Genomic DNA, 22,346 nt, shown 5'->3' on the forward strand with positions numbered 1-22,346 from the left:
ATGAGAAATGATATCTCCTGTTTTCCTGCCTGGTCTGAGGTGTTAACACAACAAACACACTAATTGAAGATCTACTGCCCAACTGGAGTTTATATGACTAAGACGATGAAATGCAAAATCTGAAATAAGATCAGATAGACTGGTTAAAGAACACAAACAAGCTCCAACGATAATAACTCAACCATAATAGGCTAAATGGAAAAAGCTACACAGAGAAACAAAGACAAGGGGATGCTGTTCATAAAGTTGCGTAACTGAACAAACTGCTTCAAGTAAAGTAGAACTACCGCCTGGTGGTTAAATGCCTCTGTGAGGGATCCTGTTACTGGACATTAAGGTAGGGTCAAGGAGGGCTGTGGTGATTCACAGAAATGTTACATGCTAGCTCTGACCATGAGGCCAAATGACGTTGACTGCATACCTCCAAAATCTAACTTTAAGTCATGGTGGACTTTGGTGCAAAGTTTGGAAGAATACCTCAAAGAATCCCTTAAGCATTCTTTCTTTTTGCTTATCCAAGGTTGAGTTACGGTGGCAGCAGGCGAAGTAAGCCAACCCGAGATCCTTCTCTTCAGCAACGTTTTCCAGTTTCTCCTGAGGGATTCTGAGGTGTTCCCAGGCCAGATGAGATATATAGTCCCTACAGCAAGTTCTGAGTCAGCCCTGGAGTCTCCTCCCAACAGGACGGTGCCTTAAGACCTCCACAGGGAGGTGACCAGGAGGCATCCTGGTCACCTCAGAGTAGCAGCGATTACTCTGAGATCTCTCTGGATGTCCGAGCTCCTCACCTTATTTCTAAGGCTGAGCCCAGACACCCTCCTGAGGAATCTCATTTTGACTACTTTAATCTGCAATCTTATTCTTTCAGTTATTACCCAGAGTTCATAGCCCTAAGCGAGGGCTGGAACATAGCTTGACCAGTAAATCGACAGCTTTGCCTTCAGGCTCAGCTCACATCTAAGATCCTCTATCAACTCTGTCAGTCCTCACATTCAAGAAGCTTGAACCCGCTGATAAAAGCTGGGTTATTGTGGATTAAATCCATGCCGAGCTGTTGCTTTAGCTCATGCATGAACACTTGTGCACTTATGTTTCTCTGCATTTGACCCCATCAGGACCTTTGCTGGGGTGTTTTTGTCTAAGAATATCTGGTTGTGTGGAGAGAGGGTGGATGTTTCCATCATGGAGAGGCTTGGACAGAAATACTCAGCGACAGCAGGAGTTTAAGTGTCCAATGGATGCTTCCTCTGTCCAGGTCCAGGAATGAAGTGAACTCAGGCTTTCTCTTTGTCAGTGCAGAGGGGCAGCAGGGGAAAAGCTAATTGTGAATCAATCTGTGTTGGACACAGAATTAAATCTGAAATGGGAAGTCTGTCAAACTCGTGACCCCCTGCTGCTGACAGATGCTGGCAGCTGGAGCCTTTTTCCGGCTCATTACAGGCGAGACACTGCAGCTTGAACTATTATAAAAAGGACCCTTGAAGAATTTTATTTTACAGCAGTATTGTATCTGTGATTGTTTGCCAGAGAGCCAAAGAGTGCAGAGAGAGAGAGAGTTTAATAAACTGAGAGGAGATTGATGACAGCATGCACTTCAATAAAAATTACTAAATCAATATTTAAAGGCTTCATTCACAATTATTCTGAGAGATTTTACTGTAAGAACTCTTTGACTTATTTGTATAACTCTGTTATACTATGACTTTGGGAGCGGATGTTTGGTGGGACATCTGTTGACCAAATAAGTCTTTGGACTGTAGGAAGAAGCCAGAGTACCTGAAGAGAACCTATCAATACACCATTCTATCACCAACTAGTAGCTTCACTTATGAAAGTGCAACACCAGACATTATTAACCAAAGAAAAGAATTTGGTCTGAAATACTTTAAAACAACCTAAAGCTTAACAGTGCTGCCCTGCTGAATATATTCAAGACAAAAAGCAATGTAATATTCACCTCTGCCCACCTTACAGAACCTTATGGTGTTTTGAGTTTTTTAAGGTATATTTTGGGGATTTTTATGCCTTTATTTAGAGAAGAAGACAGTGGATAGAGTTGGAAACAGGAATGAGAGGGTGGTGTAGGTCAAGTCAGGTATTGTAGCATAATCTGGTTTGCCACTTCGCCACGTCAACCTTGGCGCCATGCTGCTCTGGCATCCTAAAGCCCGTCATCAAGGCCCCTACCCCATCTCTTGAGGTATCCTCCCAGCTGACCTCTCAACAATGCACGCAACTGCCCACATTGTCCTGGGACCAGGCCACTGGGTCCTGGGTACCCAGTATGCAGTGAGGTAGATCAGGCCTATGAAAGCGCGCCAGGTGCCTGTAGAGGTGCAGCTGCTGTTCCACATGGTCTTGCCAATGATACCCACAAAAAGGAAGTCATAAAGGAGTCTAGAGGTGCCTCTGGCCATCAGTCAGCATCCAGGCCTCACAAGAGTACTGTAAGATGGGAGGACCAAGGACCAAAAGACTCTCATTTGCATGCTCTGATACCAGGATCACCACACCGTACTCTCCATAAACCATGATAGAAATTTAAGGAAAAGATTTGGTTGAATTAACATATTTTGTTTAAAGATTTTAATATTTTTTTCAAAAGTACCTAATTTTCCACCTCTAACAGTGAGATCAGTTCCTAAACTGCAGCCTGCCACAAGGGGGCGACTGAGACATTTTAGCTGAATATTTCTGTGGCGGTAAAGTTGTACATGACTGGGTTTGATGCTAATATGCTGTGTTGTGATTAGTAAAATCCAAAAGTAGGAAAAATGCACTCCCAAAACATCTGAAGGAAAAACTTAGCAGTTAAAACAGCAGCTTCAATCAAGAATGGGCTGATAAATATGTGTCAAACATGCATCATATTTGCGAGTAAAGGCTGACAGGTGAGTTTCCCAAAAAACATGATGAAACATAAACTCATTCCTGATGAAACTTTTTCAATATCCATTGTTTGTGAAATTGTTTTAATTAGGAATGCACAATATTGGAAATTTTGCTGATAACCAATAAGCTGATATTTACAGGTTAATTTTGGCAGATACTGATATCGATACCCAAATTTAAATATGTATTTAAGACCTAAAACATCAGTCCTTTGATCACATTTTAATGCATACAGATGAACAAAGTCACAAACTTGAGTACTTAAAACATATTTTAAAGTTAAAAGATTGAGAATAAACGAAGAAAAAGACTTCAACTGGGTAGGTCTCGTACAGATGGCAAAAATGTACAGTTGATATATGCTGATATTCATAGAATATTGGTAGATATTGGCATAAATTTTTATATCTGCCAATTCTGATATTGTCTATCTCTAGTTTTAATAGCTTTAGGGAGTTTTTAAAAAATAGTACCACAACATACAGTACTTATTTCCACTGCACATTTTCTGAATTTGCTAATCTTCTAAGGCAGTAGTTTTCAAACTTTTTTTTCCCCAAGTCACACCTAAGGTTAAGCCAAAATCTCAAGGCACATCAAATTCAGAACAATACAAAATACAAAATATTTAAAAATAATGTTTCAAAGTCAAGGTGGCCTATAAGGGGAGATAAAGGGGAGAACGTCCTGGGCCCCAGCCAAATGGGGGATCATGGAGATCGCAAAATTGGGAAAAAGTGTCAAAACAAAGTCAGAAATGGGAGAAAACTGGTAAAAAAAAAAAAAAACACACACAAAAAAAAGTGGCCGAATAATGGGTTAAAATTGGTGAAAAACTTGTTGAAAGTGCCAAAAATGTGTTACAAGTGGCCTAAAAGGCCTAAATCTTGTAAAAAAGGTGGTAAAAATGAGTTAAAAGTGACAAAAAAGGGCAGAAATGGGCAAAAAAGTGGTCAAAAAAAAAAGAAGAAAAAAGTGGGCCAAAAATTGGCATTAATGGGCTGAAAGTGTCAAAATGTGGCAAAATAGACCACAAGTGGCAGAAAAGGGGCAAAAAGGGTTAAAGTTGCGGGAAAAATGGCAAAAAATGACCAACCAAAAGCAAAATTAGGCGAGTTAGGGTTAAATGTGAAAAAAAGTTCTAAAAAGTGGCAAAAATGGGACAAAAGTAGTAATAAGAACTGGCAAAATGCAAAATGCAAAATGCAAAATGCAAAAAAAAAAAAGCAGCAAAATGGTTTAAGTTATCAAAGAAGTGGCAAAAACAGGTTAACTTGGTTTAAAAAAAGCATAAATTAATAATTTCAACCCCAATTTCAACCCAATAATAGCTTGCCATGCTTTTCAGCTCTTAATGAGTTAACTGTTAGCCAGCATGCTAGCACCGATGCTACTGATCCTACACACTGATACACTGATATCATCAATAAATCCCAGCTGGGGAGGTCCCATTCTCTGGGGTTTTTCAGGGGTCCAGCCAGATCTGTGGGCAGGCCTGGTTACACTTCTTGTCATAAAGTTGTAGTAATATTGTATTGTACAAATTAACACAACTTGTCTTAAGGTACACTAGTGTGCCTTGCCACACCATTTGAGAACCACTGTGCTAAGGGATGGGTGGGTGGATGTGGGGGGCCTGTCAGTGAGTTATTTTGTACATGCACTCCTGCACACATCTTTATTAAGTGTTTTTGATAAAATAGGCACTTATATTGGTCTCCTAGCTCGAAGTCATGCTTTCAGACCACACTGGTGTAGCAGCACAGCTTTTATTTAAATAATAAATCTAAAAGTCCAGATCATAAAATACCTCTCTTTGACTTCATGTGATTCCTAAATCAAGACACAGGCGAGAACTGATTCCTATTGTCAATATGGACTTGAAAATATCTATTGAAATGCAAAATAATTTAATTTTAAACACAGGATACAAATGTGATTAACCATGATCAACTATCAAATTAAAGGATTAATCTGAGTAGGAAAAAAATTATTGTTTCACAGCTCTACACAAAATGCCTGATACCGTCAAACTCTACTTGAGAACGGGGGCATTGTGCTTGGTTTCTTCCCCACCTCTTCCGCTGCAGCCTTTGTCAGGTTCAATCAGGTTCACCCGCTGGCTCTGACGCTCAATCATAAACCGGACCACTGTTTTGTTTCACTCATGAGTTAAAGCACAAATAGGAAGACAAATTCAAAAGAAAGTCATTGCTGGCCACAGAAACTACCCCACAAAAGCCAAACTAAATACTGCTGGAGATCCCCCAAAGGGCCAATTTCTGTGAGATTTCCACAGCTTTACCTGGCAAGTGGTTTGACAACATAAACCAAGCGGTTACTATTTGACGGGCTCGATCCCCTGCACATTGAGTGATAATATTTCACACTGTGTACACTCGACCACCCCGCTGTTTACTCCAACCCAACAGTCCTGCCCAGCGTTTCTCTTTCAAATCCCTCCATCTTCTCCCTGGGAGGAGATTTCCTTTCCTTTCCACTCCTGCGAGCGCTCACATGATGTCATGCTTGCAGACTTTCCACTGCTCCAAACAATCCTGTTAACCTCAGCACTGCTCTTTGCTACCACACATTCCTGCTTTGACGGAAAAGAAATGGCTGTTGACCTCTCACACCTAAAATTATGAAGCTGGAAACGACTCCCTCAGATAACGCCGACCTCTCATGGCTTACTCGCTATCAGCTCTTTCAGCTCTCTAACGGCTGTGAGAGCCAAATACAGGGTGAGACTGGCAGAGAAGAAGATAAATCTAAAGTCTGACATGACTTTCATAATACTACCCCGACCTTCTCTCATGAGCAGAAAGCATTTATCTTTCCTCTCACAAGTCAGACTCGAAGTGGCACTTTTTGTACCTGGAAATCTACCAACACAGAGATGAAAAGATGGAAAATTTAGCTGGGTGTGAGACCTATTTAAATGTTTTTTTAATATCTTGGATTGAGCTGGATTACACAGATTTAGATTTCCTTCTCAAGTGAAAAACTTGCATGAGCCAATAAACCACATTTTGAACTGATTTATTACAAGGACGTGTCTCATCCATATAGAAAAATAAAAAGTAAAGAAGACAGAGTTAACCCTTTTAACTCAACAGAAAAGAAGGCAAACATTGGTGCAAATGCTTCAACGCAAAAAGATTATGCATAATAGTAATTGATAGATGTGTTGAAATACACTGCTCAAAAAATAAAAGTAGTACAAAACCATCACAATGTAACTCCAAGTCTATACCTTCAGCCTGTCCAGTTAGGAAGCAACACTGATTGTGAATCAATTTCACCTGCTGTTGTGCAAGTGGGACAGACAACAGGTGGACAAAAGAGGCCATTAGCAAGACAAGCCCTATAAAGGAATGGTTTTGCGGGCGGTGGCCACAGACCATTTCCTTCTCCTCATCCTTTCTGGCTCATTTTTGGTTACCTTTGCATTTTTCCAGTGCCCTCACCACTAGTTGCAGCATGCAACCCACAGAAGTTGCTCAGGTAGTGCAGCTCATCCAGGATGGCACATCCATGCACACAAGAAGCAAGAAGGTTTGCTGTGTCTCCCAGGACACTTTCAAGGGCGTGGAGGAGAAACCAGGAGACAGGTCAGTGCACCAGGAGATGTAGAGGGGGCTGTAGGAGGGCAACAACCCAGCAGCAAGGAGGAACAGGAGGAGCACGGCCATAGCCCTACAAAAAGACATCCAGCAGGCCACTAATGTGCATGTTTCTGCTCCAAAAACATGCACAACAAAATTCACCATTGTGCTCTTCACAGATGAGAGCAGGTTCACTCTTAGCACATGTGACAGACGTGAGAGCGTCTGGCGATGCCGTGGAGAACGTTCTGCTTCCTGCAACATCTTCCTAACCTTCCAAAGCAGATGGATTCACCAGATGTTTCTCACTGGCAAATCCATCTTGCAAAGCTTGCATCTGAACTGTTTGGGCCTGGTTAGAAAGTGACAGGACCAATCAGCAGGGGCAGTACCTCCGGGCACGACAGAGTATGCAAGCAGCGACAAGAGGCTGGTGCAATTATGGTGGAAGACATTAGCGTGGATGCTGCTAAAATGTAAGTTTTATCAGAACTTGATGACATTTTTTCATTAAAAGAAGAACAAAGAGCAGCAGTGAGCTGTTTTCTTTTCAAAAACAACAAAATTCATGTACTGCCATGGTTCGCGTTATGCAGCTCTCTATGGAGTTTACCCCTCAGTAGCGGCGCACCTCAGTTTGGGGCTACGATGTCACGAGTTTTGTTGCTCTGATTGGCCCGTTACCATGTAAGAGACAGAACGTTCATCCAATCACCCTCCAAGTTTTTTTTTTCAAAGGCTCTGCCCTTGCCCAAACGCTATCTATGGAAGGTTTACCAGATGGATGTGTGAAACAAATTCATCGGTTGGTGGTGGGTCAGCGATGGTCTGGGAAGGCATATCCTTGGAGGGCCGCTCAGACCTCCATGTGCTAGCCAGAGGTACCCTGACTGCTATTACGTACCGGGATAAGGTTCTCAGACCTGTTGTCTGGGTTTCTTCTGATGCATGACAATGCTTGGCCTCATGTGGCTGGAGTGCGTCAGCAGTTCCTGCATGACGAAGGCATTGATGCTATGGACTGCCCTGCCTGTTCCCCAGACCTGAATCCAATCAAAGCACCTCTGGGACATCATGTCTCATTCCATCCTCCATTGCCACGTCGCACCGAAGACTGTCCAGGGGCTGATTGATGCCCTGATCCAGGTCTGGGAGGAGATCCCTCAGGAGCATGCCCAGACATTGTAGGGAGTGCATACAGGCACGTGGAGGCCATACACACTACTGAGCCTCATTTGAGTTGTCTTGAGGAATTCCACAGAAGTTGGATCAGCCTGTGATCCAATTTTTCACTTTTATTTTGAGTGTGATTCGGAATCCTCCACTGGTTAATGATTTTGGTTTCCACTGATCATTCTTATGTTATTTTGTTCTCAACACATTCCACTATGTAAGACTGAGATCTAGGATGTGTTATTCAAGTGTCCTCTTTATTTTTTGAGCAGTGTAAAAAAAGACTTCAGACCATATCTCCCTCTGAACCATGAGCAGGTGAATTTTTATGATTTCTACTAAACAGGCTCAGGGCTGACTGTAGAGAAAACAGCTTAATTACTCTGAATTATACAAGTTTCTGCTCAGCATGTTTCCCTTCAGGCAAAGCTGGAGACCGCACAGTAACACAACCATGTGTTACATCATTACAGCACAGCCCCCCTGTTCTCTGAACACGGGTACATGTGTACACGAACACACACATAGACAGAGTGACGACTAAATAACAGCAGACATTAAAAAGCAATCAGCTACAACAACCCGGCAATAAAACCTGTCTGAAGTTAAATAGCTGTTGACACATCGTCAGAAAGGGCAGGGTCTGAGTGATTGTAGTTCCTGTTGTTTTGGAAACTACACAAACACATGACGTTAAGTAACTCAGATGGGCTGTTAGTGATATAACTCTTTTCTGACCGCCATCATGAACAAGGCTACACAATGAAGCCAGCAGCTGAAGCTATTCAAGATAAGGAGCGCTGCACTTATGAGTCCTAAAGCCTGCAAATAAAGGAGCTTTTTAACACCTTTTGGTTCCTTTGTCTCAGACTAAGGGAGTTGTTGAATGTGGTCATCATCAGAATCAATCACCATATTTGGAAAATAACCTGCTGCTTTTTTCAAAATGTAAAGCTTTTGATAATGAGTTAAATAAAAATCAGAGGAAGTTCATTGCTCTGTTCATATCTGGTCCATTCCTTACCATGCCAGATTCTATGTCTGTCATCAAGCAGATCCATTTTGCAAAGCTCCGATCTAAAACGACTGGCCTGGTGTGAGAAAGGACCGGACCAAAAAGTATCATGAGGAGAATGAGGCGTTAGCTATGGGCGGGGTTTAGCTGTACTACAAGTTGGTATACAATGGCCGCCAGTGTAGAAGTTTGCTTGTATGTTGCTGCAGCATCAGTTTTTATCAGAACTAGACTAGAAATTACAAGAAGGAACCACACTGCAAGCTCTTTTGTTTTTGCTATTCTCCCCCATGCTTCAACATGAGTTTGTGATAGTACTGGTTAAATTCAGTTTTACTGTAAGCCAGTATACAATGGCTGACTGTAGCTCAGAAGAAGCTACATCAGCAGTTTTATCACACCTAGACAATATGTCTTTATTGAAAAAGAGCAGTCATCCTAAAAGCTCTTCTCAAAGGAAAAGACAGTCTTGCTTTACTTCCAACTGACTTCAGCATGAGTTTAGGGATGGGAAACGAGAGCTGTTTCCAGTTGAGAACCAGTTCCAACTGGTTCAAACCTTCAACATCATTTACATTTGATCTTAACGATTCCCTTATCAATGCCTTACTACATGTGTCTTGAAAAACATGGTCTCATGAGAGGCAGTCAGCAACGCGAGTAAGAACAGAGTCAAGGAAGTAAACATGGCAGACGGTCGTTTGTAATTTTGTACAAAATTGTATCTTTTATCTTTTAAAGAAAAAGAACAGCAGTGTTGTATTCTAATTCAAGTTCAGAGATTGAAGGTCCAGAGAGCAGTTTGTTTTAACAGAGACATTTCCAACAAAAGTAAATTTTGGTGTATTTTAGCATGCTCTCTTCCCAAACACTTGATGTTTAACATTTTTGCTTATTAAAACTGTTTATCATAGCCAATAATTGAACTGTGCTTGTCACTGACTCTCACTGAAGATTGCATTGTTCAGTCTTCAGGGAGAAGGAGACTCCATGAAATCTGAGTGAACAGTGAAAACCAATATAATCTCCTTTAACAAAAAGAAAATCAATGAGAGAATTTATACAGAATGGAATTGATATATGTGTATATGCATATGTGATCACTACAAATAAACAGATTTATATTATTGTGAAGAACATCGAGTATTTCATCTACTAGAATTTACCATTTAGTCTTCTTGCGATAGTCTGTGTGTCTAAGAAACAGATGTAAACAAGGCATAAAATTTAATTTTACCATAAATTATTTCAAATATAGGTAGCCATTCAGTAATGACAAATAAATAAATCCTCTACAGACAAATTTTATGCAAAATGTGTTTTTAACACGGAATAAAACAAGCTTTGTCTGCCTTTTTAGAGATAGAAACAGCACTGTAGAGACTGTAGTGCAGAAATAAAGGGTGCTTTTCTTAGGAATAATAAGAAACATAAAAAATGATACTGAGAATAATAAGAAATGGGGATAGTTGAGTAAAAAACTTCAGCATAGGTAAGTCTGTTGCTTCTTAATCGTACATTCTGATGATAAACAGCTGATAACTAGCTGTAAGTGCTGGCAGAGATTTCATATCTCCCGATACGAAAATCATGCTGATAATATTGCACACCCCTAACCCTAACCCCTTCATATTTAAAAAGAATGCTGTTCTGGAAAACCCTAATGTGTTATTCTCAAAGCTTTATAATATATGATGTCATAATCTGCATCAAAACAGCACCACAGTTCTGGTAGTTTTGGTGTAAATATTGACACAAGTGGAGGTTGGACATGAGGTTTAGACTTCTTTATGGCCCCTACACAAGCAGACAGACACTCTGAGTGAGTGACAGCAAACATATAAACAAACACAATCATAACTCTGCTCTCACAGACAGCTCTAACCTCAAACATCCTCATCCCGTCTGCAGCAGCAACGTCTTCATTCACGCTGCACAGACGTTGGTTTGGGCGAGCGAGTGGGCGGCTGGGAGTGAGAGAGGCAGCCCTGGTTTACGGGTCAAGCCTGCAGCTTTACAAGGGAAATCTCCAGAGCCACTATAAATACCACTGTGAGCTTTAAGGGTGCAGTATATCACACCACTGGGTTTGAAGGACCACAAACCAACCCAGTTTTTGTAGTTTTTTCTTTTGTAGTGCCCTCTTTTCTTTTTTTCCCCTCAACTGTATAGTCGCATGAGCCTGAATACAATTAAATGTGAATTTCCCCTCCTCCATTTCAAGTGATGGTTAATTGATTGGCACGACTTCAAAACCCACCCTGCGTCTGAGACAAAGAGCCGGCCGTTCACCTCCTGCATCAGACTCGTATATCATTAAAGAACTGAAAAGTTCGAGGGTGGTTGAGCTCTTTTTTTCATCCTTGCTTTGGTTCTGACAAAAGGGTACGAATATGTCAGGAGCCTTTTCAAGTAAATTGTGAGGTTTTTCAATGAGCCCCACCTGCAAGCGAGACATTAATTCAGCTCAAACTGATGTACTGCGACTTGAAATGAGGCCTAATGATTCGCTTTAGGAAACGGCTGCATAAAAGTTACAGTTCTGTCAAAGTGACACAGCCGTGCAGCATGTGCGGCATAAATCAAGACGTTTTCTACTCTAAAGCTGATTGGATAGGCACTTAGATTTAGACGCCGCTATAACCAAATCATAATTCATTCAGTTTGATTCACTTTTATGGTGAGAAAAAGAAAAGGTGGGAGAGCTGGGAACACCTGAGCGCAGCAGATGTGGAGTCAGAGGACAATAAAAAAGCTGCGATTCAGCGCTCACGTGCAAATCTCATCAGCCAGCTCTAGTTAGCAGCAGACGGTGCTAATTGGTTCCAGAAGTGGTGCTCTCGTTCACACCGGCTGGGACGGCGAGCGGCTAGGGCGTGTATAAAGAGAGAGAGAGAGAAAAAAAGAGGGAGGGAGGGCGAGTAATGAGAGGTCAGCCGCCATCTACAGTTGGGCTGCCAGAGCCAGAAAGAAACGCCAATTTTATGGTCAATTGGGCGACGCATCTGGACTCATAGATCACAGGGCTGCAGGGCTGGACTTAGCAACCAGCTCACACAGAAAGCAGACCACACAACACACACAATCACGGCCAAATATGGTACACATGCACAAACATTAACCAGGGAAACATGATGGAGCTGGAAGAAGCTTTAAATGTGAAGTATTTATAAATACTTCTACATGAGATTACATTTCCACAAAGATTTCAATGTAAACAGTTCATTACCGGTTAAATATTAAACAATTTCTCCATAATAGCCCTGTAGTTCACGATTTAAAAGGATTTCCTTATGAGCCAGGCCTTCTCTGACAAATCACTGAAATTACTGTGCAGATTTTCCTGTGACTGTCAAATTGATATTTGGGCTTTTTATGCCTTTATTTAAAGAAGAGTACAGTGGATAGTGTCGGAAACAAGGGTGAGAGATTGGAGGCGAGATATGAGGGAAAGGGGTTGTAGACTGAACTTGAACCAGGGCTGTCTGCATACATGGGACACCACTGAGCCATCTGTACCTCTTGAAAAGGATTTTTCTGTGATTTTTCTGAGTTTATGTTTTACTCTCAAACAACTGGATGCTTTATTCTCACTGCCTAACGGACAAAAGACTCGGAGTCTTTACGCAGAGTTTTAATGCTGCCAAGACGGTCTTACCTCTGTGGGACGTTCAAGTGAAGGCAGCATGTGAGTCAAGCAGTTGTACCTCTGCATCGCCACCATGATGGCACAGCGAAACATCTCCAGCAGGGGAGCTGTCGGCCTGAAAGAGAGCAAATATTACCATACAGTTCAGCTATACCCCTTAACCTCAAACATTTTACTTTTCAGATCATTCTTTAGGCGTTTTTGTCTTTAATATGATAGGACAGCTGGACAGACAGGAAATACAAGGAGAGAGAATAAGGTTGACATGAACCAACAGGACCAGGGTCAGAAATCAATCCTGAGACCAGTGCATAAAGGACGCTGTATATGGATGTCTGCTCTACCAAGTGAGCTAAACCAGAGCCCATCAAACATTTTTCTGCACTGCTGCTACATGAGTAAAAGGTTTTAAAGGATAAGAGCTAAAGTGTGTACGGTTCAAATGAGTTAGACTCTTGATCTGGGTAAAGAAATTCAAGGTCTACTGGTCATTCCCAGTGCTATAGAGTAGTGGTTTTCAACTGGAGTGGTCGGGCATCAGGACCCACCACCAGCTACTTAAGAGAAATCAGGACCCAAATATTTTAAAAGTCTCGAACCATGGGAATTCAGTCATCGAAAATTATCCCCATTTGGAACCCACTTGGAACTAAACAAATGAAGCACATCATTACAGAAAGACATGCATTATTTTACTCAATATTCCTCAAAACAGCATAAACATTTGGTGATTTCTCAAGCATTTTTCTAAAGAACAACTGTTCTATTACATAAAGAAAAGGCAACAAATGCTGAAATTGAATCATTATCATAGGAAAACCCAAAAATACATGTATGAATTTACTGTGGGTCCCTTTAGGGCTTCCATACATAGGCTAGACTTTATAGACCTTTTCTGTTCCATATGACTGTACCCCAGTGCCCAAAAGAAGGACTATTAAGAGTCTATCATGGCTCTTCTTTATCTGCAGTTTTGTGCATCCTAACTTTTTAAAAAGTGAATTTCCAAGTGGATGAGCTCTGTTTTGCTACACTAAATATTAGTGCAGCTCAGTAAATTACAGTATAATTAAAAAAAATCAGGTAATTTAACTCTTAAAGACCCTGTAAAGTGAAAATAAATCTGTGAGTTGTATGACAGGTCAATGTGTCATGAACCCCCAGGTCAAATTTCCGTCAAATAAAACATCTCCAAGTTTATAAAATTAAGCCTCAAAATCATGTTAAATGAGGCAGTAAAATCTGCTCCAGGATGGTGTGAGATGTCTCTTGAATGAGCTGAAGCCACGCCCACTCAGGAGAAATACGATCCTCTCAGATTTAAAAAATATTACAACCTGAATGTTGCCCTGATGATCAGATTGCAGCTGCCTGCCTCTGTGCCAGAGAAGAGACTAAGTCTGTTTTCTGGCTCAAATTTCTGTTGTGATGCTTTAAATGATCCATAGACCACTGTGGCTGACAGATTTAGCAAATTTACTTCACATTAAACAAAAAAACAGCATTTAACTGACTGTTAACTTTCAATAAAGGCAGTGACATCAGCTAACAACAGACTGTACTGAGATGAACTGCTCTGTGATTTTATATTGTAGTGTTAGAGGGGCGGGTCATTCCCCACTGTGAGCTCATGACATCATTAACCCACATATTGGCCCCGCCCACATGAAACCAAGCCAAGAAAGAGGTGAAAAACTTTCAAACGGTCCAAATCCAGAATTCAGTCACATATAGATCTCAGTGTTTTTACATGTTAACAGCAACCATATTCCAACATATCTAGTGTGTTAAGAAAAACTTTGGATTTCACTTTATAGGGTCTTTAAAGAGAAAACTTATACATGTTTTAGATTCAACATCTTAAAGGTTTTGCATTTTAATCTTGATCCAACCTCAGAAATTCCTGTATTAGAGCTATCAGACTAGATCTAATAGTCTCTACTGTGAACTGATATGAAATCTGTTTGACTTCATTCAACTGTAACCCACTTAGCCGGTCCAGAAACACCCTGTGGCTGCAGTCACATCAGATTTTCTCCCTGTTCACTTCTATGAGGAACGAAGTGAGAACTTCTGCCGCTGCCAGAGTTCACTCTGGTTTTAGTCGAACATACAGGAAGTGTTCAGCCAGTTTAGGGCTCAACCTTTGAATTACTTTTGTTGGAGAGTCTGCCACAGTGACTCTACTACTTAAAGCAAAGCTTCTAGCAAATATTTTTCTATTTTTTTTTACTGCTTTTTGTCTCAGCATGCCAGTGTAATTTACCAGACAAAATCTGGCCTGAGGGCATATCATTACTAGCATTACTTTGGTCTCAAGCTAACGTTACAAGGAAAATGCATTTTGCAAAATCAGCCAACAGAACTCCTGTGCTGTTAAGGCTTTGTCTTTTCTGGTTAAAATTTTAATAGGAAAAGATGACTTTAGATCAATGTTTGAATTTTTTTTTTCTTAAAAAACGCTGACAAAAATAATGTTTGTGGACTTTTGGCCTCATTCACCAACCATTCATAAGAAGAAGTTTGCTCTTAAAGAAAAAGACATTCACCAGAGAGCTGGCTAAACTGCTATAAGGAGTCCTTTACTTATCTGTTTGAATTACAGCATGATTAATCAGCTGATGTGAAGTCCTGCCAGATCATCTAGGTAGTTTGAAATATATTTATAGTTTAGTTTAGTTTAGTTTATTCAATCATAACACAACACCAAACAGTGTGCACAGTATAGACATTTCAAACAAAATCAATAGTCATGTGTTGAATAATGACTGAAAAGGCACAGGCAGAAGCAAACTGCTTATAAAAGCCTATCCTACATTTTCAACTTTTTAAGTTACCAACTTCCAGCAATGCAAAGAAACAACAGATAATCAGTCACACTTATACGCTTCAAAGATAGCTTTACAAACCATTTTCTTGAAAACCAAAAGAGAATTACATGTTTTTACATTTATATTGGCATCATTCCAAAATTTAACTCCAACAATGGAAGCACATCTCCTTTTCATACCTTTTTTAGCTTTTTGTACAATAAATTAACAAACAAACACCTCTGAGATTATACGGACTCTCCTGAATTGAAAAGAACCTCTGTACTGAGTCAGGGAGCATTTTTGGTTTTGCTCTGAACATCATTTGCATTATTTTATAATAAAACAAATCATAAAATTTCATAACATGAGAATTTAGAAAAAGTGGATCCGTGTGAGCATAGTAATCAGCCTTACTGATGATGTGTACGGCTCATTTTTGTAGTTTTATTATAGAATTTATGGTCGTTTTAAAGGTGGATCCCCACAATTCCACACAATAAGATATATAGGGAACAATTAATGAGTAATAGATTAAATGCAAGGCCTTAGAATTTAATACATTTCTGGATTTATATAGAATTGCAACTGACTTTAAAATTTTCCCTGTAATGTATTCAATATGTTGTTTCCATGTTAACTTTTGGTTGATCATTTGGTTTGATCAATCAAATGTATTTATACATGTAAGTACCTAAAAACAGCACAATGAATATTTGACTGCCTCAACAACTTAGCTCATTTGGCCTTTCATGCATCTTTTCAACTAAATATTTCACAAAACATTCCTGGCAGAGCACTTTCTTCATTTATTTTAGCCATGCAATATTAGTCTAGCTTTTGTCTAAATTGAACATATATTCAAAACAACTGGTTGATTAAAAATGTTTGAAATTATCCTCTTCCTACGGCTACAGGTAGTTTCTATCAGGCTTCTATTGATTTCTTTAAGATATATTACTTTTATGCCTTTATTTAGAGATGAGGACAGTGGGTAGAAACGTAAACAGAGATGAAAGAGTGGGGGACACACATGCGGGAAAGAAGCCAAAGGTCGGATTTGAACCTGGGCCCCTGCGTACCTGGGGAACGACCTGACTGTAAGGCCATGCGCAACCCTAAGTGCACTTTATTGTGCTGTGCACTAGAAGGTAAATGATGGCCATATATTTACAGATATATGGACATCAGTCACATAAGTGAGTGGAATGAGGAGTCACTCCTGTGTGCCTTCTGTGTTTGCACACAACCCTGCACTCTTATGTCCTTATATGGGCATAAAAGGGGAGTTTCTTTATGCCAATATCATCCAAGAGCTTCCAACTTTTGAACAGAGGTATGAACAGTTCAACAGTTTTAAGAACATGCCATGAATCTGATGTAGGTTTCTATTAGACACTTTCTTGAGAACAAACTTGATGATGAAGATATTGGTAAATGAGACCCTAAATTCTCTTTTTCCCCCTTCAAAAAATGTGCATACCAGTCAATCAATGTGTCAGTGGTTGAACAAATGTCATTGCTGTACCTCTGATCGATGAGGAAGCCCATAGAGGTGAGAGTGAGCAGGATGTAGAGAACCATTCCCAGGATGTTGAGCTGGGACAGCACCTAGGAGTCAGAGAAACATTAGCATGGCATGACAAGTGTGGTCGGGAAAAAATACATTAGAACCTAAACCTTAAATTAATCCCATGGCTGGTTGAGTTACGATCACAGGAGAGCTAACTGGGAGAGCAGACAGAAACCACACGGCTCTCGGATTGTTGACTCTGCAATGCCAACCAAAACACGTCTGACCTTCAGAATAAGTGTACTGGCACATATGGCATCCTGCAGAATTCAGTGCAATCTGCCTCTTACTTTTCACTGACATGCCTGGTTTACACCAACGCTCTAATCAGCCTGGATGGGTCTTGACGGGGGACTCAACCACAGCAGAAGACTGAAGTTTGAATCCTGAATAGAGCCAAAGTAACTAAAATGGGAGCAGAAATCCCATGCAGGTCCTCATTGACCTTTTCCAAGCTCTTTTGGACGCACAGAGAAAAACTGACAGAGGAACAGGACGTGATGTACGGCCTAATTCTCGTTCTCTAACCTACGGCCTTGGCTGAGGGCGGCAGCTGGAAGCTCGTCGTCTCCTGAGGACGCTGCAGGCTGTCAGCTTTGGTTTAGATTTCTCCGACACTCAATACAGAGCCTAACAGCCAGATTTCTCTGACTGCTCCCATACTGCAGTGCCATATATAGTAAACATAAAGTCCAGCCATCAACAGGATGCAATAAAACCACACGTCTTTGTGTTTATCCAAGAGTCGTAATCCATAAACCCCCATAAGAGCGGTATTATCTGAACCCTCACAGGGGAGCTGATATAATTATGTTTTCCGTGAATCAAACGTGGGATTTTTTGGCCTGGATCCATCTATCAGAGTGAGTCAGAGTTGGCTGTCACAGTGAATTAAAGCTGAATGATTACTGTGTTAGAGTTCAGAGGCTACAGGTACAGTTATTTTTAGTAGGACGTGTTATTAGAGGAAAATTATTTAGGTATCAGAGGTTATGTGAACATATCTGTGAAAGTAACCCCGGGGGGCTTAAACACCAGACGTGCTTGGTCATATTATCTTCATTTCTGTTTAGATATCGCTCACTCCAGGCACTACGCACTCAAGAAAATCCCCCAGAAATCCCTCGGTTTTTGTCGTCAAGTGGAGTCACATTAACACATGTGCTTTTATAAAACGAGAGAGGAAATGTACAGTGTGTCTTTTCATCGTGCTAATTTTTAATGTGACTAAACCTCAGACTGTAGTAATACCAGCTGAGGACAGAAACAAAAGTTTAACATCTGGTGGCAGCAGACTGATCGTGTTATTCTGTTTTCCCCAGAGACGAAGCAGATTAACTCATTATTCAGACGTTATTTTAACAAGAATTATGATGAAGGTCATGAAGGATCACTGGGTAGAGTTACAGCTGAGTAAAGACACCAGTGCAAAAGATATGACATGGTGTAGTACTCTTATAATGTATGCATTTAAAAATACTATAAAAGATCAATCAAGAGACAATTTGGTCACAAACTAACATATTTAGCAAAGGCCTTATCTTGCATATAAGAACACCTTTAAATACAATTAAATATCCACACAGCAAGGAGTCATTGGATTTAGGATTTCTCAAAAAAAAAAAAAAATCATCATGATTTAAACAAAACTTTCAAAAATGCATTTTTGAGTTATACTATCAATCCTACTTTTTATAAAAGCATCCATCCATCCATGGTCTATACTGCTTATCCTGTTTGGGGTTGCGGGGGGGCTGGAGCCTATCTCAGCTGTCATTGGGCGAGAAGCAGGGTACACCCTGGACTGGTAGCCAGTCAATCTCAGGGCTGACGGCTGACATATAGAGACAGACAACCAGGCACGCTCACATTCACACCTACGGCCAATTTAGAGTCACCAATTAACCATGCACGGGGAGAACATGCAAACTCCACGCAGAAATGCGCTGACCAGGAAGTGAACTAGGGACCATCTTGCTGTGAGGCAACAGTGCTAACCCCTGTGCTGCCATGCAGCCCTTTTTTAAAGCATAATATCCATTATTTAACTAGTAACTACAACCTCAAAATTAAAGGTACAGCCTGTAGAAGTGTGTCCTAACTGCATGTGACAGGAGTGAGCATCAGAGACTAAATCAGGCTCATTACACTGATCACTATTATAGCATCCTATCAGCTCACAAGCAACTCAGCAAAATCCAGCAACATGCAACACAATGCAGTGCACCAATTTTCCCCCCTCACCGGACAGTGTATTTTTTGGCAGATCCATTTCCTGTATGAAACCAGAATCAAACATTGGGAGAAACTCTCATTATTATGCTTGTTTTTCATTTTTGACAGAAAATGGAAAAAACAGCAATTTTCTTGTTTTGTTTTTGTTTTTTTTTGTTTCATTTTGGTCATAAAAACGGAAAAACAAATAAAATCTTTAAAAATGGGGTCGAATTTTTTTTTTTCCAATTTCTTAATTTTTTTCCTTGTCTTAATGAAATACTTGAGGAAAAGTAAATCATGTGACCTTTTTGGAAAGGTGAATATTTCAAAATAAAAACCCTGATGTCAAAATTAAGGCCTATAAAGCCATCCACTGTGTTTTACAGTATAATTACTGAGCTATTTGCTCTATACAATGTATTAAAAAGGATGACAATGGTAAAAGCACTGGTAATTTAATGGACTAAACTAATATTAAGAGGAAAATAAACTAACATGAATAAATAAGCCTGGATGGCTTGAGGTATTTATCCATGTACACAGCAGGGGTCAGATTTCAATGTATGATTGCATTGTTTGGTTGAGGTTATGTGATCGGGTGGGTTTGTTCAATGGTTAGTTAATTTGTTAGTTTGTTTGTTTGCAACATAACTCAAATAGTTGTGGATGGAATTTGATGAAATTTCTTCAGGAAATGTCAGAAATGGCATAAGGAAGAACTGATTAGATTTTGGGAGCAATCTGGATCACCGTCTGGATCCAGGAATTTTTTTAAGGATTCTGTACTATTGGGAGATAGGACTAATGGTGGAGGTCTGCGCTCTCCAAGTGCTTTTCTAGTTTATGTTGATTTATTTTTTCCTCTGGACCCCATCTTAAAGTTGTGTCATTTTCTGTTTTTGTTACCAAAATATAATAAGAAAAAACAAACAAACAAACAAAAAACAACTGGCTTGTTTATCCATTTTTCTTTTTTTCTGTCAAAAATGAAAACAAAACAAACAAACAAACAAAAAAAAACACCACCACCACCAACAACAACAACAACAAAAAATGGAATAAAAACAATTTGTCCCATTTTTTGAGCCTGGTTTCAAACAGGAAATGGATTTGCCAGAAAATACACTGACCATCGCCCCATTTCTATTTTCCTCTCTGTCACTTACGTTGACACAGCAGGAACAAGACAAAAGGGAGATGACAATGTTCCGGGTGTCTCCAACAGTAATCTTTCCCTGATCGTCTTCCAACTTTTCTCACACAACAGAGCTTCTTAGCTTTTTTTTTTCTGTTACAATGTCATTTAACAACAGCATTTGTCCAAAGTGACCTACATCTGAGAGATAGATAGATGTTAATGGTGTTAAGGACCTCGCCTATGGGCCCACACTGGATACTGATCGTGCCCTTACTGGGATCCAAATTCCAAACCTTCTGTACCTGGAGCAATGTAAACTTTTGAGCTATCCGGCAACATAATCCATTTTCCATAAAGCTTATAGTTAGGGCTGACTCAGGCATGGAATAGCCCATAGTTATTAGAGGTGGGAGAAAAAGTCGATTCTTAGATGCATCGTGATGTGGAGGTGGAAGATTCTGAATCGATTTATACATGTCCAATAACCGATAATCGTTCGTAATGTGAATATTTGATACTGTGGAATAGCAGGAACAAAAAGGTGAAACTCTGATATGCAGCGCGTAACAGCAAGATTTGGATTACCAGTTGTTCATCTGTGAAAAGGCCATTTTTATGTTTGTAATTTCAGATATGTTACAAAGAAAGGATGCTGCTACCTTTACTTCAGTGCAATTGTAAATTTCCAGTTTACACACATCTTCCATTAGATAGTGGGCATTTATCTCTATATTTCTAAATACAAATGTAATATTTTAATTATGTTTGGCACAGTGAGAACAACAGAAATGTAAAAAAAAACCCCCCCCAAAAAAAAAAAAAAAACCCCAAGTACAACAAAAGGCATCAATAATTGAATCAAAGCCCTAAGAATCATATTCGAATCCAATCTAAACCCTGTAGTTATACAGCTTACTCTGGATCATTGCGGTTGTCCTGAATCTGTGCTATAATAATTAAGTTTGACTGAATTGCTTTTTAAAGAACGTGCATAGTAAGACCACTTGAGATAAATGTGCATTTGTAATATCCGTATCTGTGTTTGAAAGGTTATGCTCTGACTTGTAAGGCTTGTTAATACAAAGTATCATAGCTCCATTCTTCTACATTTAAAATAAAGCCCATAGTGTCATATTTTAAATAAGTTTGACCACTTTGACAAACACAACATGTTTACTGCTGCTGTTGAAACAGTGGATTTTATGTCAAAGATTGCTTTAGGGAAGAATGAACTGCTAATGGTAGCGGCTGCTGTTTTGCTGCTAAATAGACTCTTTTCCTTATCCATGATAAGGATATATTTCAAATCCATCTGAGCAACACCTCAACACCAGCAGTTTCCAAACTTCCAAATCCCCCTTTGGCAGATGAAAATATTTCCAATCCCCACTACCCCAACCATACACATCAATGTAAATGTTCATCAGTGCACACTGAAAAACCTCTATTATGCATGATGAGGTAAAAGGAAGGAGTTTTAGTAATTGTGATGCCTGCTGCAGATTCATTTGAAAGCCCTAAATTCACCTGGAAGTCTAACAACATGTTTTATTTTTGATAGTAGCTCAAAATGGCGTGCTTGTTTATATTTAGCCCTGTCCAGTCCCCCGTTGTTGCTTTGTGCTTCCCTGGAGGCCACAAGCCCCACTTTGGGAATCACTGCCATAGACAGTGTTTGGGAAGAAGAGGACCTTTCAAAAACTCAGATGATGATTGGATGAATGTTCCATGTCTGTGACATTCATCACAGGCCAATCAGAGCAACAGAACACAATGTATTAGCCATGCGCTGCTACTGAGGAGTAAACTTCATAACGTGAGCTCAACAGGCAGCCAATGTCATGTCAAAACATACACAATTAACTCTTAAAGGGGACACTTGGTTAACTAAACTCTTGCAGAATCCAGTCTGGAAAAGAACTAAACTATCACTCCACCAAGAAAAGCTTTCAGTGCAGTTATCTGCTGTTCTTTTAATAAAGAAATGTCGTCCAGTTCTGATTAAACTGCCTTTATAGCTGAATCCATGGCAAAATCTTCACAGAACACTGTTGTTTACTGTCTTGCAATTGCTTAAACAAAATAATGCTGATAGCTATGGCCTCTTTCTCTTCAAATAATGCTGACTGCTTGAATCATTCTCTGACCGTCAACAAGTGTAGCAGGTTGAAGCTTTGCAAGATGGATCCACCTGATGACAGACTCTAAATCTGGCCAATCCATCGGCTTTACAAGGTTATTCAATGTAGAGTGTAAAGTGGTCGAACACAG

At 40.0% G+C, this 22,346-nt stretch overlaps 1 protein-coding gene across 1 annotated transcript in view; it reads right to left on the bottom strand.

Moving 5' to 3' along the window:
* Window positions 1-22,346, bottom strand: part of agmo (alkylglycerol monooxygenase) — an 82,322-nt gene that overhangs the window by 12,360 nt on the left and 47,616 nt on the right. Inside the window, exons 11-12 of the mRNA XM_041792770.1 lie at window positions 16,676-16,758; window positions 12,347-12,452 (exon numbers count right to left, since the gene is read on the bottom strand). Coding sequence (XP_041648704.1) covers window positions 12,347-12,452; window positions 16,676-16,758 — 189 coding nt within the window. The remainder of the gene's footprint in view (window positions 1-12,346; window positions 12,453-16,675; window positions 16,759-22,346) is intronic.

Source organism: Cheilinus undulatus, linkage group 8, assembly GCF_018320785.1.
Source record: "Cheilinus undulatus linkage group 8, ASM1832078v1, whole genome shotgun sequence".
NCBI lineage: Eukaryota > Metazoa > Chordata > Actinopteri > Labriformes > Labridae > Cheilinus > Cheilinus undulatus.